This window comes from Dendrobates tinctorius, unplaced genomic scaffold (assembly GCF_039654945.1).
Source record: "Dendrobates tinctorius isolate UK_male_01 unplaced genomic scaffold, ASM3965494v1 ptg000046l, whole genome shotgun sequence".
NCBI classification, from domain to species: domain Eukaryota; kingdom Metazoa; phylum Chordata; class Amphibia; order Anura; family Dendrobatidae; genus Dendrobates; species Dendrobates tinctorius.
The window spans coordinates 33,942,030-33,959,169 of record NW_027361714.1 but is presented as its reverse complement, the minus strand read 5'-3'; the positions used below and the strand labels follow the sequence as shown (position 1 = coordinate 33,959,169).

General features: G+C 42.0%; 1 protein-coding gene across 1 annotated transcript in view; it reads right to left on the bottom strand.

Moving 5' to 3' along the window:
- Positions 1-16,732, bottom strand: part of SMLR1 (small leucine rich protein 1) — a 36,351-nt gene extending 19,619 nt beyond the window's left edge. The window contains exon 1 of the mRNA XM_073576116.1: positions 16,518-16,732. Coding sequence (XP_073432217.1) covers positions 16,518-16,644 — 127 coding nt within the window. The 5' untranslated portion in view covers positions 16,645-16,732. The remainder of the gene's footprint in view (positions 1-16,517) is intronic.
- Between the last annotated feature and the right edge of the window lie 408 nt (positions 16,733-17,140).

Here is a 17,140-nt window from a genome sequence, read left to right as displayed (position 1 = left end):
AACTCCTAGAAAACTAAACGTTTGAGGCCTTATGTAGCCAGACGATGACGCAGGCTCAACACCTCCTGCATTCGGTCCTATTTTGCTCTTGCCACTACCATCAGATCCACCACCAACACCATCATTACCAGCTGCCAACCCCCGCCCAATTCCACGGCCTCTTCCACCAGCCTTCCTCATTTTTGGTAGAAATGTAGACAAAATCCAACAAACTATATAGTATGTAAAACAAGGTACAAGGTGTCTATAGGACAGGGGAGATTTTGAATTTCTGCACACACTTTTGGACACTGGACACTTTTGGATTGTGTGAGGCCCACTGATATCTGAGCGCTATGTGACAGGCTCGATGGCACAGCTGTGACCTAAGTGACTAGAGAATAAGTGAGATTTTGAATCTCTGCACACACTTTTGGACACTGGACACTTTTGGATTGTGTGAGGCCCAATGAATATCTGAGCGCTATGTGACAGGCTCGATGGCACAGCTGTGACCTAAGTGACTAGAGGATAAGTGAGAGTTTGAATCTCTGCACACACTTTTGGACACTGGACACTTTTGGATGGTGTGAGGCCCAATGAATATCTGAGCGCTATGTGACAGGCTCGATGGCACAGCTGTGACCTAAGTGACTAGAGGATAAGTGAGAGTTTGAATCTCTGCACACACTTTTGGACACTGGACACTTTTGGATTGTGTGAGGCCCAATGAATATCTGAGCGCTATGTGACAGGCTCGATGGCACAGCTGTGACCTAAGTGACTAGAGGATAAGTGAGAGTTTGAATCTCTGCACACACTTTTGGACACTGGACACTTTTGGATTGTGTGAGGCCCAATGAATATCTGAGCGCTATGTGACAGGCTCGATGGCACAGCTGTGACCTAAGTGACTAGAGGATAAGTGAGAGTTTGAATCTCTGCACACACTTTTGGACACTGGACACTTTTGGATTGTGTGAGGCCCAATGAATATCTGAGCGCTATGTGACAGGCTCGATGGCACAGCTGTGACCTAAGTGACTAGAGGATAAGTGAGAGTTTGAATCTCTGCACACACTTTTGGACACTGGACACTTTTGGATTGTGTGAGGCCCAATGAATATCTGAGCGCTATGTGACAGGCTCGATGGCACAGCTGTGACCTAAGTGACTAGAGGATAAGTGAGAGTTTGAATCTCTGCACACACTTTTGGACACTGGACACTTTTGGATTGTGTGAGGCCCAATGAATATCTGAGAGCTATGTGACAGGCTCGATGGCACAGCTGTGACCTAAGTGACTAGAGGATAAGTGAGAGTTTGAATCTCTGCACACACTTTTGGACACTGGACACTTTTGGATTGTGTGAGTCCCAATGAATATCTGAGCGCTATGTGACAGGCTCGATGGCACAGCTGTGACCTAAGTGACTAGAGGATAAGTGAGAGTTTGAATCTCTGCACACACTTTTGAACACTGGACACTTTTGGATTGTGTGAGGCCCAATGAATATCTGAGCGCTATGTGACAGGCTCGATGGCACAGCTGTGACCAAAGTGACTAGAGGATAAGTGAGAGTTTGAATCTCTGCACACACTTTTGGACACTGGACACTTTTGGATTGTGTGAGGCCCAATGAATATCTGAGCGCTATGTGACAGGCTCGATGGCACAGCTGTGACCTAAGTGACTAGAGAATAAGTGAGAGTTTGAATCTCTGCACACACTTTTGGACACTGGACACTTTTGGATTGTGTGAGGCCCAATGAATATCTGAGCGCTATGTGACAGGCTCGATGGCACAGCTGTGACCAAAGTGACTAGAGGATAAGGGAGATTGGATTGCTTTTAAAAAAGCAGTTTGCGGAGCAGTGGGTAAACAGCAATGCCAGCCTGTCAGGAAGCCTTAGAAGGCAGCCCAACAACCAACACCACTGATACACCACTATATAGCCTCCCCTTGCACTGCACACACAGTGACTGGTGTGTTGTGCAGGCCAAATCGCTAGCAGCAGAAGCAGTTTTTTGGTCTTCTTCCCTGCCTAACGCTCTCCCTACAGAATCAGCAGCAACCTCTCCCTATGCTAAGATCGGCAGAAGTAAGATGGCGGTCGGCGTGCACGCCCTTTTATACCCCCTGTGACGCCCACCAAAGCAAGCCAATCACTTGCATGCCCTTCTGAAAGATGGTGGTGACCCGTGCCTATGTCATCACGTTGCCCACAGTGTCCGTGGATCCTGATTGGCTGAAAAAGAGCGCAAAACAAACTTTTGAAACGCGACTTTGGCGCGTAAGTCGCCGACCTCGTGGCCGACCTCATCCTAGGGTCGGGTTTCGTTTCATGAAACCCGACTTTGCCAAAAGTCGGCGACTTTTGAATTTTTTCGACCCGTTTCGCTCAACTCTACTTAACAGTGTAAAATTGAAGAAAAAAAAGATGCGGCACTCACCAGTTTGAATCAATGTAAAAAAGTCCCTTATTCCATATATATATATATAGTACAGACCAAAGTTTGGACACACCTTCTCATTCGAAGACTTTTCTTTATTTTCATGACTATGAAAATTGTAGATTCACTCTGAAGGCATGAAGCCTATGAATTAACACATGTGGAATTATATAATTAACAAAAAAGTGTGAAACAACTGAAAATACTGTATGTCTTATATTCTAGGTCCTGTCCAGAAAATGCCAGAGAATAAAAAAAAATCTGCGAAAATGACAAGAAAAAACAAAAAGGGGGTTAAAAAGACGCTTATCGCAAGGTATCTCAACAGTTTGAGCCTGTTGGTGATTTTGAATGGACCAGGAGTGATACTTTCTTGACCGATGCCCGATTTGCAGCCCCCCATAAGGTCCAAAAAGTATTTGATACATTTGCGTTTGCATAGAAAATCTCTGATGGCACTAAATTCACTACAGAGACAAAAAAAAATTCTTGCTGGCTATACCTGAATGCATTTTTCAATATTCTCCTAGGATCGGCCCGATTTTCATCAGACCTGGTTACACACTTCTTAGTTACTTCATCTGAACCATGAAACTTTGTCTAATGTACATATCCATCTTAAAGGCAATCAGCAGAACCCACCCTTGTAAGTCTAGATGGGCACTTAAGGTCCTAAAACGTTGAATAAAGTGATACCTCGATATCTGTGATCCGATGTCTTATTCCAGAGAGACACTTTTTTTTATGCTAATGAGCTGTTAAGATCTATGGGCAGTACATAGATTTCCTTGAAAATCTACCTCCAGAGCTTATTTTAAATGAAAGGACCAATGTAATGACTGGCAGCTCTCCTGATCTACATGTCTCACACTGGTAAACATCACTTTACATATAAAATAAGCTCTAGGGGCAGATTCTCATGCAGATCTACTGTATATATATTATATATGTATATATACACACAGTATATTACATAAATACTTTATATATATATGTATGGTACCTATAAATTTGTATTGTTATGTAAAAAAAAAAATGCATGTTTGGTATCGTCGCATCTGGAATGACCAGCCCCATAAAACAGTCACATTAATTAACCCCTTCAGGGACCATTGTAAATAAAATAAATATAAAACAGGGCAAAAAATATGATTTCTCATCGTACCATCTAACAAAATGTGGAATAAAACGCGATCAAAAAGACAAATGTAAACAAAAAGTAGTATTGCTGAAAATGGGGGTATGTCAAATGCAAAAGAAAAGTCAAAGATGCTATAAGATTTTTACAGGATGAAAAGGATGAAGTGGTCAAAAATGAAGTTGAGCAGGCTGAACGTTTAAATTCCTATTTTGCATCTGTGTTCTCTAAGAAAGCAAATGTAACATCAACTGATCTTCACAGTGCCATTGAAGGAAAAAAAAATCCACACCATCTATAAACACTGAGATGGTGAGGAAACACTTAGCTAATTTAAATGAATTTAAATCACCTGGTCCAGCTGAATTACATCCTAGGGTACTGAAAGAGTTAGGAGAGGAATTTGCAGACCTAATAGCCAGAATCTTTGAAAAATCCTGGAAAACAGGGGAAGTCCCAGAAGATTGTAGAAGGGCAAATATTGTGCCTATCTTCAAAAAAGGAAAGATAGGGCACCCTTACAAAAGGGTGTCTTGCATTGAAATCTGCTGCAATGACCCGGGTACTGCATTCACCAGACATCAACACAATTTCCATCCGCTCCTCACGTGTTAACCTCTGTGACATGTCAATGGCTGTAAACAAAGAGAAACTTGTAAATAACTCATGAAAGAATAAAGATACATAAAAACCAAGCACACCATTGTTTTTCTTGTGAAATTCTCAATAAGTTTGATCACATGACCCTCTTCCCATTGGAAAAATTAAAGTTGGATACAAAATGGCTGACTTCAAAATGTCCATCATGGTCACCACCCATCTTGAAAAGTTTCCCCCTCCCATATACTAATGCCACAAACAGGAAGTTGATATCACCAACTATTCCCATTTTATTTAGGTGTATATACTGTATATATATATGGCCCACTCTGTAGAATGGTATTTAACAGGGAGAAATGCAAGATTCTACATTTGGGCAAGAAAAGCAAAAATTATATCTATAGATTGGGAGGAAAAGAACTAAGAAATAGCACATGTTAAAAGGAACCTGTCCCCCGTTTTGGCTGCTGTAAGATGCGGCCACTGCCTTTCAGGACTTATCTACAGCATTCTATAATGCAGTAGGTAAGCCCCCGATCCGACCTGCAAGTGAAGAAAAATAAGCTTCATTATATTCACCTGGGAGGGGGTGGTCCAGTCCGATGGGTGTCGCAGGTCTGGGTCCGGCACCTCCCATCTTTTTGCGATGCCGCCCTGCTTCTTCATCGCTCCTCGATATCGCACTCCTGCGCAGGAGTACATCACAAGAAGATGGGAGGCACCAGACCGGACCGCACCCCCAGGTGAGTATAATAAAACTTATTTTTCTTATATTTCAGGTCAGATCAGGGACTTATCTACAGCATTATAGAATGAGACAGATGGAGTCACTGTGGACACTGCCTGGCCTATGATCTGGTGATGTCCATGCTTTTAAGCATGCATTAAAGTGCCATCGGCCACAGTTTTGTGCACTTCTAAAAATAAGAACAACTGTCATGATCCATGCTGGATCAGGACTGATAAAAAGCACAGGTAACCTATTTTTTTTCTTAAGCTGTGCTTAAGTTTAGTTTTTGCCCCTGGTGGCCATTAGGATTATTGCACTGTGGTGTCTTTTGTTCTAAGTTTGCCCCCGGTGGTGGTGAGCGTCATTGCACTCTGGTTTCTTTAGTTAAGTGCACATGATTATAATGCAGGTGTGATTGCTCTGGCTCTGCTTTAAAAGAGTCACAGGTGTTGCAATCAGTGTTGGTGATAGTGTTCATTTCAACTATCCTTGGTGGAGGAAGCAGCTGGAGAACGTTCCTTGCAGCACTGTCTTAGCCATGGTGTGGAAGGAGTCAGAGTGGATTTCCTTGTAGCTCTGACAGAGCTTGGTGGCAGCTATTCAGGAGGAGAGCTGCATTCTGGTGGTGGACTCTGTTGCCAGGAGCAAGAGCAACAGAGTAAAGCTAAGTGGTGTTTCCCTGTTTGTGTTTTTCCTTAGTGTGTATTAGTACAGCGGTGGGGCCAGTGCCTGCACCACCCAGCTCCCTAGCAAGGGATAGGTGTAGGGTGTGCTAGGGTGACAGGTTCCTGATCGGCGCCCGGTGCGGAACCGGCAAAGGGAACGTTAGGAGCGTTAGGGACACTGACTCAGGGGACTGCAGGAGTTCTCCACGTCCCCTTCACCTATCGCAGGGCCCACCATTGTAACTGTTTCCCCTTTCCCCATGTCTTGTTGTTTTAGTTACCGGCCTGTGGGTCACGTCACACAGGACGGGTTATCGTGACAACAACACTGAACAGAGGCCAGATGGAGTTCAGAGTATCTCTGCTGCCTCATTATAGTGATTGGATTCCTCGAGGGTTTTATCTAAATAATGTCACTCAGAGATTTAGATGGAAACCCCAAAGTAAATGCTCAGAGGAGAATGCAGGATAAATGTGATGCAAAATGTTATGCAAAGTTCCCAACAAAAGTTTCAACTCAATCTACAAAAAAAACAAGTACCCACTCAGGTCCGACATCTGTTAAATATAAGGGGCTTCCATGTTACTGGTGGTACAAAAAGCTCTGGAAAATCGAAATGGCTCCTCGCCCCTCAAAAGAAATTCTGAAAATTCTACGCTCCTAAACCTAAATGCCCCCCTCCCTTCTGAACTCCAGCATGCATGAGCGACATTTAGCATCCATATTTTTGGCATTTTGTAGCAATAAGAGCCCGCTTAATTTATGGATTTGTATCTCCAGAAGCATGTGCTGGGCGTTACAATGTACTAAGGATTACAACGTACTACAACATATTACAATGGAAGATTCCAATTTTCACACAGCAACATCCACTGCTGCTTGTTTCTGGAAAACACACATGGAGTCAAAACCATGACTATACCTGTAGATTCATGCACAAAGGGGTAGAATTTCCAAAATGGGGTCATTTGATGGGGAATTCTGCTATTCTACCACTTAGGGACTCTGAATATGTAGTCTGCAAACAATTCTAGGAAAATCTGTGCTCCAGAAGGCAAATTGTGCTCTGTCCCTCTTGAGTCTTGCCGTATGGCTAAGTAGTACAGTACAGCCACATGAGGGCAATTTCTACATTCAGCTGACATTGTGGGACAAAATTTGCTGCAATTTTTCCCCATTTCCTCATGTGAAAATGTAAAATCTGAGGTTAAAAAAAAATTTTGGTTGTAAAAAGTTATTTTTCTTCACTGCCCAATTATCTAAAATTCTGTGACACACCCATGGATTCAACATGATTACTGCACCCCGAGATCAATTCAATGAAAGATGTAGCTTGAAAAATAGGGTCACTCGCGGTTTTGGCACCTTAGGGGTTCTCCCAATGGGTCATGGAACCAACAAACCCTAACAGTAAAATTTGCACTTCAATATGGCTCGCTTTGCCTTCTGAGCTTTGCAGTGTGCCTGAAAAGAATTTCCTGATTACATGTAGGGTATTGCTGCACTCAGGAGAAATATTTACAACAAACTGAGGTCCATTTTTTCCTAATAGCCCTTAGAAAAATTAAAAACTTGGGGCTAAAACAATATTTTAGTGGTGGAAATGTAACTATCATTTCTTCACTGCCCAATGGTATAAAATTCTGTGAGGAACATGTAGTGTCAATATGATCATTGCATCCCTAGATGGATGAATGTGACATGCATCTCTATTCTCTTCATACAGGTAACCAGCTCAATTGCTGCTCTGAATCAACTCCTGTGTGTCTCCACTCCATTCAATGTCAGCAAGCAATTAATCCTGAATGCTATATATGTGTTTTCAACTATGCAAGCTTATATCTGGTATATAGTTATTTCAACTTACTCTGCTGGTCCACTTATGTTGTGAGATCAAGAAACTTTTCAAAGTGCTTTATGATCCATGTAGTGCTGGACATTTGTTTATCTGACCACAACATTGATTGGGTCCTGCTGTCTCAATTTAGTTTGATTGATTAACGAGAAGAGAGTGAGCAAAAAAAAAAGGAGATCTAAGCCTTAGCCTTCTATATATTCAGACATAGCTTGGGGAAGGCATTAATGCACATTTAATCGAAGTATGAGGCAGATATAACATGGCAGTTAGACAGGGCAGGAGACAGGTAAGACATTTATATACATCTACTCCCTGTACATTTGTATTACAACAAATATATACCATATGCATTTGTGTAATTTATATTCTGGCAGCTGCATTCACACACATTCACCGCCCTGGCATTAACTCTCTACACTCCATCCATATTGGCCCCTCAATCCTTTCCTCTACTATGTATAGTACTCATGCTCTTTTCACATTGCTAAATTGCACAGATCCATTCAGTCCCACCATTCAACATCAGAGACGGTCTCACAAATCACTTAACCATCTGCTCACTCTTTCTATCCTCCTTCTCCTAGTTGCAGGAGACATTGCTCCCAACCCTGGTCCCCCATGTTATAGAAAGTCAAACCCCCCAACTGCTACACTCAGAAACCCCTCTAATCTTATTAATATTCCCTGCATGCCATCTGTCTCTCTTAATTGTGCCCTTTGGAATTCTCACTCAGTGTGTAACAAACTCTCCTTCATTCATGACTTTTTCCTTTCTAATTCTCTTAACCTTCTGGCTCTTACTGAAACCTGGATACCGCAGTCAGACACTACCGCTGCTGCTGCTCTTTCATATGGTGGACTACACTTCTCTCATACCCCAAGATCAGACAGTAGAGCAGGTGGAGGCGTTGGTCTGCTCCTATCACCAAAATGTAACTTTCAGGTTATCCCTCAACTACCCTCACTTGTCTTCCCTTCTTTTGAGGTCCATGCCGTCAGACTATACACCCCATTCTCCATGCGAGTGGTGGTGGCGTATCGTCCTCCTGGCCCCTCCCATCAGTTCCTGGATCATTTTGCTACTTGGCTTCCACATTTTGTCTCCTGTGACATCCCTACCCTCATCATGGGCAATTTCAACATCCCCATTGCTCTTCCTCTCTCTCCATCTGCTACCCACCTTTTATCTCTAACCTCCTCGCTTGGCCTTTCGCAGCTTACTAATTCTCCAACGCATGAAGACGGAAACTCCCTCAACTTGGTCTTCTCTCGGCTTTGTGTAGTGGATGATTTTGCAAACTCCCCTCTCCTGCTCTCTGACCACAACCTTCTTTCATTCTCTATCAAGAACTGCCAGGCCGCTCAGGTCACCCCCACTGTCCATACTTATAGAAACATACAGGCCATTAACACCCAGAAACTTATGAAGAACTTGCAGTCTTGGCCCCTATCTCCTCCCTCTCATGTCCAGATTCTGTACTGAAGCATTACAATGAAACACTTCAAAGTGCCCTGGATGAATTTGCACCTCCTATAAATAGAACACCACAACACAGACGGCGACCACCCTGGCACACTCTGCAAACACGTTTCCTGCAGCTGTGCTCCAGGTGCGCCGAACGTCTGTGAGAAAATCCAATCTACATGAAGATTTAATCCATTATAAATTTATGCTTAGAACATACAACACTGCCCTTCACCTCTCAAAACAAACCTATTTCAACACCCTCATCTCCCCACTGTCCAATAACCCTAAATGTCTCTTTGACACATTTTTCTTTCTCTACTCAACCCAAGAGTACAGGCCCCAACCACGGAGCTTCGAGCTGACGATCTGGCCAATTGCTTCAAAGAAAAAATTGACCAGATCCGACAGGAAATTATCTCCCAATCAGCTCATATCATGCAATGTCCTCCCTCCCCCACTGAATCTAGCTCACTCCCTGATTTTGAACCAGTCACAGAAGAAGTAAGCAGGCTCCTTGCATCTTCTAGCCCAACCACTTGCACCAGTGACCCATTTCCATCACATCTCCTCCAGTCACTTTCCCCTGCTGTCACCCCTCACCTAACTAAAATATTTAACCTCTCTCTCTTCTGGTATCTTTCCCTCCTCATTTAAGCATGCCATCATACATCCACTACTTAAAAAACCATCCCTCGACGAAAACTGTGCCGCTAACTATAGACCTGTCTCTAATCTTCCCTTCATCTCTAAACTCCTGGAAAACCTGGTCCACTCCCGTCTTATCCACTATCTCTTTGATAACTCTCTTCTCGACCCTCTCCAATCCGGTTTCAGCTCTTTACACTCTACTGAAACTGCCTTCACTAAAGTCTCTAATGATCTACTAACAGCTAAATCAAATGGTCATTATTCCATGCTAATTCTCTTGGATCTCTCTGCAGCATTCGACACTGTGGATCATCAGCTCCTCCTCACTATGCTCCATTCCATTGGCCTCAAGGACACCATTCTCTCCTGGTTCTCCTCCTATCTCTCTGACCGCTCCTTTACTGTATCTTTTGCTGGTTCCTCCTCCTCTCATCTTCCCCTTACTGTTGGGGTTCCTCAAGGATCAGCCCTAGGCCACCTCCTCTTCTCTTTGTACACTGCCCCTATTGGTCAAACAATCAATAGATTTGGTTTCCATCTCTATGCTGATGACACCCAATTATACGCTTCTTCTCCTGACATCACGCCAGCCTTTCTAGAAAACACAAGCGATTGTCTAAATGCTGTGTCTAGCATCATGTCCTCACTATATCTGAAACTGAACCTGTCGAAGACTGAACTCTTTGTGTTTCCTCCCGCTACTAATGTACCTATACCCGACATTGCCATTTCCGTGTGTGGTTCCACTATTACTCCCCAGCAACATGCCCGCTGTCTTGGGGTCATACTTGACTCCGAGCTTTCCTTTGCCCCCCCACACCAGATCACTGGCTCGCTCTTGTTATCTGCACCTCAAAAACATTTCTAGAATTCAACCTTTTCTTACTTTTGACTCCGCAAAAACTCTTATTGGTGCTATATAAATAAAAATTATTATTATTATTACTGTTTCTCTTATTCATTTTCGTCTTGACTATTGTAACTCTCTTCTAATCGGTCTCCCTCTTACCAAACTCTCCCCTCTCCAATCTGTCTTGAATGCTGCAGCCAGGATCATATTCATCACCAATCGTTACACCAATGCCTCTACCTTGTGCCAGTCATTACCCTGGCTACCCATCCACTCCAGAATTCAGTATAAACTTATTACCCTCACCCACAAAGCCCTCCATGGCTCAGCACCACCCTACATCTCCTCCCTTGTTTCAGTATACCACCCTACCCGTGCCCTCCGTTCTGCTGATGACCTGAGGTTAGCATCTTCAATAATCAGAACCTCCCACTCCCGTCTCCAAGACTTTACACGTGCTGCGACAATTCTTTGGAATGCACTTCCCAGGTCAATACGATTAGTCCCCAATCCCCACAATTTTAAGCGTGCCCTGAAAATGCATTTATTCAGACTGGCCTACCGCCTCAACACATTAACCTAATCTATCCCTGTGTGGCACAGCCAAAAGTTTTACCATAACCAGGTTCCCCGCATCATGTTCCCACATGCTTTATGCATCCATTAGCCCTCTGTGTCTGTACTGTTACACACTTAACATTATGGCTGGTCCATACAATCAGGGCAATTGTTACCACCCACCTTTCGTGTCTACCTTTTTCCTCATAGATTGTAAACTTGCAAGCAAGGCCCTCATTCCTCTTGGTATCTGTTATGATCTATGTGTTTATTGTTATGCTGTAATGTCTATCGTCTGTACATGTCCCCACTGAAATGTAAAGTGCTGCGGAATATGTCGGTGCTATAGAAATAAAATTTATTATATTATTATTATTATAGATGAATTCATTGGGAGGTGTAGTTTGTAAAATGAGGTCACTTATGATGGATTTCTTCTGTTCTGGTACCTCAGGGGCTCTGCTAATGTGACATTGCTCCCTCAAGCTATTCCATCAAAATCTGAACTCCAATATGGCGTTTCTTCTCTTCTGAGCTTTGCACTGTGCCTCATAAGCAGTTTCCCCATATCCATGCTCTCTGCAGATATTCATAAACAAATTTTGTGGTCAATTTCTCCTGCTATCCTTGTTAAAATAAAAAAAAAATTGGGGCTAAAACATAATTTTTGAGAGAAATTTTTCTTTTTTTTCATTTTCACAGATCAACTCTGTAAAATTCTATGAAGCACCTGCGGGTTCAAGGTGCTCACCACAAATATAGATAAATTCCTTGAGGGATCTAGTTACCAAAATGGGGTCACTTGTGAGGCATTTCCACTGTTTAGGCACATCAGGGGCTCTCCAAACACAATATGACATCTGCAGAACATTCTATCAAAGTCTGCATTTCAAAACGACACTTCCTTCCTTTCTTGGCCTGCCGTGCACCCAAACAGTAGTTTTCCCCCACATTTGGGGGTATCAGCATACTAAAGAGAAATTGCTCAGCATATTTTGGGGTCCATTTTCTACTGTTGCTCGTGTGAAATTTTAAAAATGGAGCTAAAAGAACATTGTTATGGGAAAATTTTTTTTTTTTTTTGCACGGCTCTACATTATAAACTTTTGTGAAGCACCTGGGCATTTAAGGTTCTCACCACACATCTAGGTAAATTCCTTGAGGGGCTTAGTTTCCAAATGGGGTCACTTGTGGCTGGTTTCCAATGTTTAGGCATATCAGGGCGTCTCCAAACGTGACATGGCATTCGCTAACGATTAAAGCCGATTTTGCTTTCAAAAAGTCAAACCGTGCTCCTTCCTTCCGAGCCCTGCTGTGAGCCAAAACAGTACTTTTCCCCTGCATATGGGGTATCTGTGTGCTCAGGAGAATTGCACAACAAATTCTGGGGTCTACTTTTTCCTGTTACCCTTGTAAAAATAAAACAAATTTGGTCTAAAATAAAATTTTTGAGAAAAAAAAGTTAAATGCACATTTTTTCCTTCCACATTCCTTCACTTACTGTACAGCACCTGAAGGTAAATAAACTTCTTGAATTTGTTTTTGAGTACCTTTAGGGATACAGTTTTAAGACTGGTGTCAATTTTGGTTGTTTTATATCATATAAACTCCTCAAAATCACTTCAAATGTGATGTGTTCCCTAAAAAAAAAGGTTTTGTAAATTTTGTTGAAAACTCAAGAAAGCGTTGGTCAACTTCTAACTTTCTAACAAAGGAAATATGTTTCAAAAGTTATGCTTATGTAATGTAGACATGTGGGAAATGTTATTTATTAACTATTTTGTGTGACATAACTCTCTGGTTTAAGGGCATAAAAATTAAAAGTTTGGAAATTGCAAAAGTTTCCAAATTTTTGCCAAATTTGGGATTTTCTCACAAATAAACGCAAGTCAAATAGAAGAAATTTTACCACTATCCCGATGCACAATATCTTATGAAGAAACATTCTCAGAATGATTGGGATCCATTGAAGCATTCAAGAGTTATTACCACATAAAGTGACACTAGTCAGAATTGTTAAATTTGACCTGGTCACGAAGGTGAAAACAGGTTTGGGGGTTAAAGAAGAAATCTATTCTTATGGTGCAGTGCAAAATTTAGAGTTACCTACATGCAGGGTAGAATTTCCCTCAACAGATTGCACATTGGATATAATGCAAATAGTCATGGCAAAATCAGCTGTAAAATCTACATACAGATTTTTGGGGAAAATACCGTAGATGTGGATTTTACTGCAGTTTTTATGCTTCTGCATCGAAGTGGCCAAAATGCCCATTTCAAATGAAAGAATCTTCACTGCATGCAAATTTTCACTCAAAAAATTCCTGCAACATATCAATGACTTTTTTAAAATCTCAATTGCAGTATTCTTGCATTAACTTTACGGGGCATATCTGCTGCAGAATATTCTACAACTGCAAATTCCACACCAAGTTGTGCAGTTTCTTCTACAAAAATGTGGGGGGTTTTAAACCAGATTTTACTGTCTGCAACTCAATGACTACAGCATAAATTGGGATGTAGCAGATGTGGACATCGCAACTACTATAAATTTATGATGCAATTTTTTGTGCACCGTGTGGATGACATTTTATGAAGTCTCATCCACATTGCAGTTAATGTAATATGTTGTGGATTTTTCGTTCATATTCCAGAGCATACCTGCAGGGCTGCCACTAGGAATGTTGGGGCCTCATACTGGCAACATTTTTTGGGCCCCCTTGAGACTCCACCCAGGCTCCACCCCAGCCCCGCCTCCACACCTCGAACTGTCCACAGTCAAAAGATTTTTTAAGCTGCCACCATGACAAGGTAGACTCTTTTGGCCAGGCCCTACTCTACTCTAACCTAATAAACATTTGTTAAAATATCCAATACAACATAGGTATATTTTTATTTATTTTTCAATTTTTAAAATGACCAATAATATCACAAGGGGACAAATACCACCGCACCATGAACAGACACCATATTACCACCACATAGTGACCTATAATACCACATACAAGGAATAAATACCACTGCACCATGTCCAGACCACATAAAATTACCACCACATGATGACCAATAATACCACATACAAGGAACAAATACCACCACACCATGACCAGACCACATATTACCACCACATAGTGACCAAATAATAGCACATACAGGAGCAAATACAGCAACAGCATGGCCGGACAACATATTACCACCACCTAGTGACTGAATACTACAATATTGATCAGTAATTTAAAAAAAACACAATACTAATATCACCATAAGTGCTATTATACACAGGAGATCTATACTTAGTATGCAGTGTCTGAGTACAGGTAATACAGTGATTACCAGTGACATTATACACAGGAGTTCTGTATATAGTGTATAGTGTAAAGGTAATACAGTGATCACTGGTGACATTGTACACAGGACCGCTGTATATAGTATTCAATGTATAGTGTCAGTGTACAGGTAACACACTGAGTCACCAGTGACGTCTTTAGGTGAAGTTCTTCATCTTTACTTTTCATTTCATCCAGCACAGACCGCCATCACTTCTTCCAGCCAGGGATAGTCTCTGCAGGAAATAGCAGTTATCTAGAACACCACTTGCAGAACACATTACTTATTTTTTTCCCGAACTCTAAACTACACCAGATGAAGAAAAAAAGGTGACAGTGTTGCTTTGCACAGTAACAGGATCACCTCCCCCATTTAAAACAGCATCCTCAAAAATAAAATAAACACATAATTTCAGTAATATAATCCCTTAATTAGCCCCTATGGTGATAATATCCCCCATCCTGGCCCCCATGTGTCTCATTCCTGACTCCAGCCATATGTTTTCCCATCCTGCCCCCATGTGATGTCCCATCCTGCCCTATCTGCCCATGATCCTGCCCCATCTGCTCCATGATCCTGCCCCATCTGTCCCATGATCCTGTCCCATCTGTCTCCATCGTATTCTTCCTGCCCCATGATCCTGCACAATCTGTCTCCATCCTGCCTCATGATCCTGCACCATGTGCCTCCATCCTGCCCCATGATCTTGCCCCATCTGTCTCCATCCTGCCCCATGATCCTGCACCATCTGTCTCCATCCTACCCCATATCCCTGCCCCATCTGTCTCCATCCTGCACCATATCTCCATCCTGCCCCTGTGTCTCCATCCTGCCCCTGTGTCTCCGATCCTGCCTCTGTGTCTCTATCCTGCCCCGTGTCTCCATCCTGCCCCCATGTCTCCCATCCTGCCCCGTGTCTCCATCCTGCCCTCGTGTCTCATCTCGGATGCAGGTTCAGTTACTGCACCAGCAGAATCCTACCACTGGGGCCCGATGCAGGCCCCCTCTGCTGATCGGGTCCCATACACTAGTTAGGTCAGTAATGCCCTGATTGCGGCCCTGCATACCTGACATCATGTGTGAACAAGCCTTAAAGGTTTCTGGTTTCTGTTAATAACAAATAAACTCAAAAGAATTTCCTTGCAGAAATAACAATTGCTGGTGAGCTTTTGGTACAAATATTTAGTTGCAATTTTTCTGTCATCAAATCCATGTTGCCCTCTCTGAAGTCAGCATTAAAGGAGTTGTCTAAGAAGCTTAGTCTGCAGTCAATTAGTCTGACACTGTTATGATTCCTCTATGTGCCCCAATGAGCCAATAGTCAAGTACCCTTATATACAGACTATGATTTGCATACTTATGGTCATGCTTTGACTAGACTCCTGCTCTATTATAAATTCTCTTCCATTGAAAGAAGCTGGATGAGACTAGTCAGCACGGGACCACATGTATGCAAATCACATACCAGGGTACGTGACTATTGACTCGGATGGGGAGTACAGAGGAATCGTAAAAGTGTACACCACGTATTGTAATGATTCGGCAGTCAGTAGTCACATAGACTGACTGCAGACTTGCTTCCCAGAGAGGACAACCACTTACGTACAAAAAATCCCAATAATCTAAATATCATTTTATGAATAAAATCTGTCCCATTTTGTCAAACTTATTTTATTAGTTATTAGTGCCTACACGAATGGGTAACTTGAAGCCACTGGGCCCCAATACAAAATATGTAACAGGGTTCCCACCACCTATATGCCATTTATAATACTTATGTCTACTTACTGACAAAGAGGCCTCGGACCCCCTGAGGCGTCAGGGCCTAGGAAGGACTGCTACCTCTGCACCCCTTATATAGAGGCCCTGCTTCTATACAAAAAGGAGTTCAAAAGGCAAATACCTTAAATAAATAAAGTATCATAAAATTCAAGTAACAAGTTAAAAGTTTCATTATACAGAATAATCACATGCATAGTATACAAGTAAGGGTAGATAATAAGCAGCAATAATGAGATCTGAATACTGTACAGAAAAAAAGTCACAATTTCTAGATTTTGAGCTTAATACCATTTCATGCTGCTCTCAGAGGGGTCAAAATAACCTTTCCTGACAGACTGACTTCAAAACATCCCTCATAATGAAAGACCGACAGGCTGAAAATGTGCACTTGACCCATCATTTCTGTATTCCTCTTCTCTGATTATCTATGGCTATTGCAAAGTTTCTCAGTTACTTACCTTCCTCAAGTTTTATCCTGAGATATAAAATGAGGCTAAGCAGCAGCAAGGCAACAGGTAGAAAGATGCCACCAAATATGTATATAATAGGCATCTCCCTGACAAACACAGATATAATGTGTCCCATGGTGATCTTTGCAGGAGAGACGGGACCAAGTAAAGACTGAACCCTTCTTACTGCTTGCTATGAGGATAGCTCAATATATTGTGTTGAAAATCTTTTTAGCGGCCTTTGGTCCCACAATTGAAGCCTTGTATTAGGACTTTGTACTATTTGTCCTGTGATTTGTAAGAGGATTGAAACAAGGTTGTAAAATAACCTGACTGAATTTCTCAGCAAATCTGTAACCAAGTGTTTACTTCATTTATTACATGTTTTCTTCGTGGTAATCCAGTATATTAATCAGTAACTTCACGTTACTCAATATGCATAAATGCACACACACATTATAAATATGTATATATACTGCTCAAAAAAATAAAGGGAACACAAACAGCCTGTTGCAAATGGAATACTGTTCCCTTTATTTTTTTGAGCAGTATATACAGTATATACACTCACTGGCCACTTTATTAGGTACACCTGTCCAACTGTGTGTTAAGACTTAATTTCTAATCAGCCA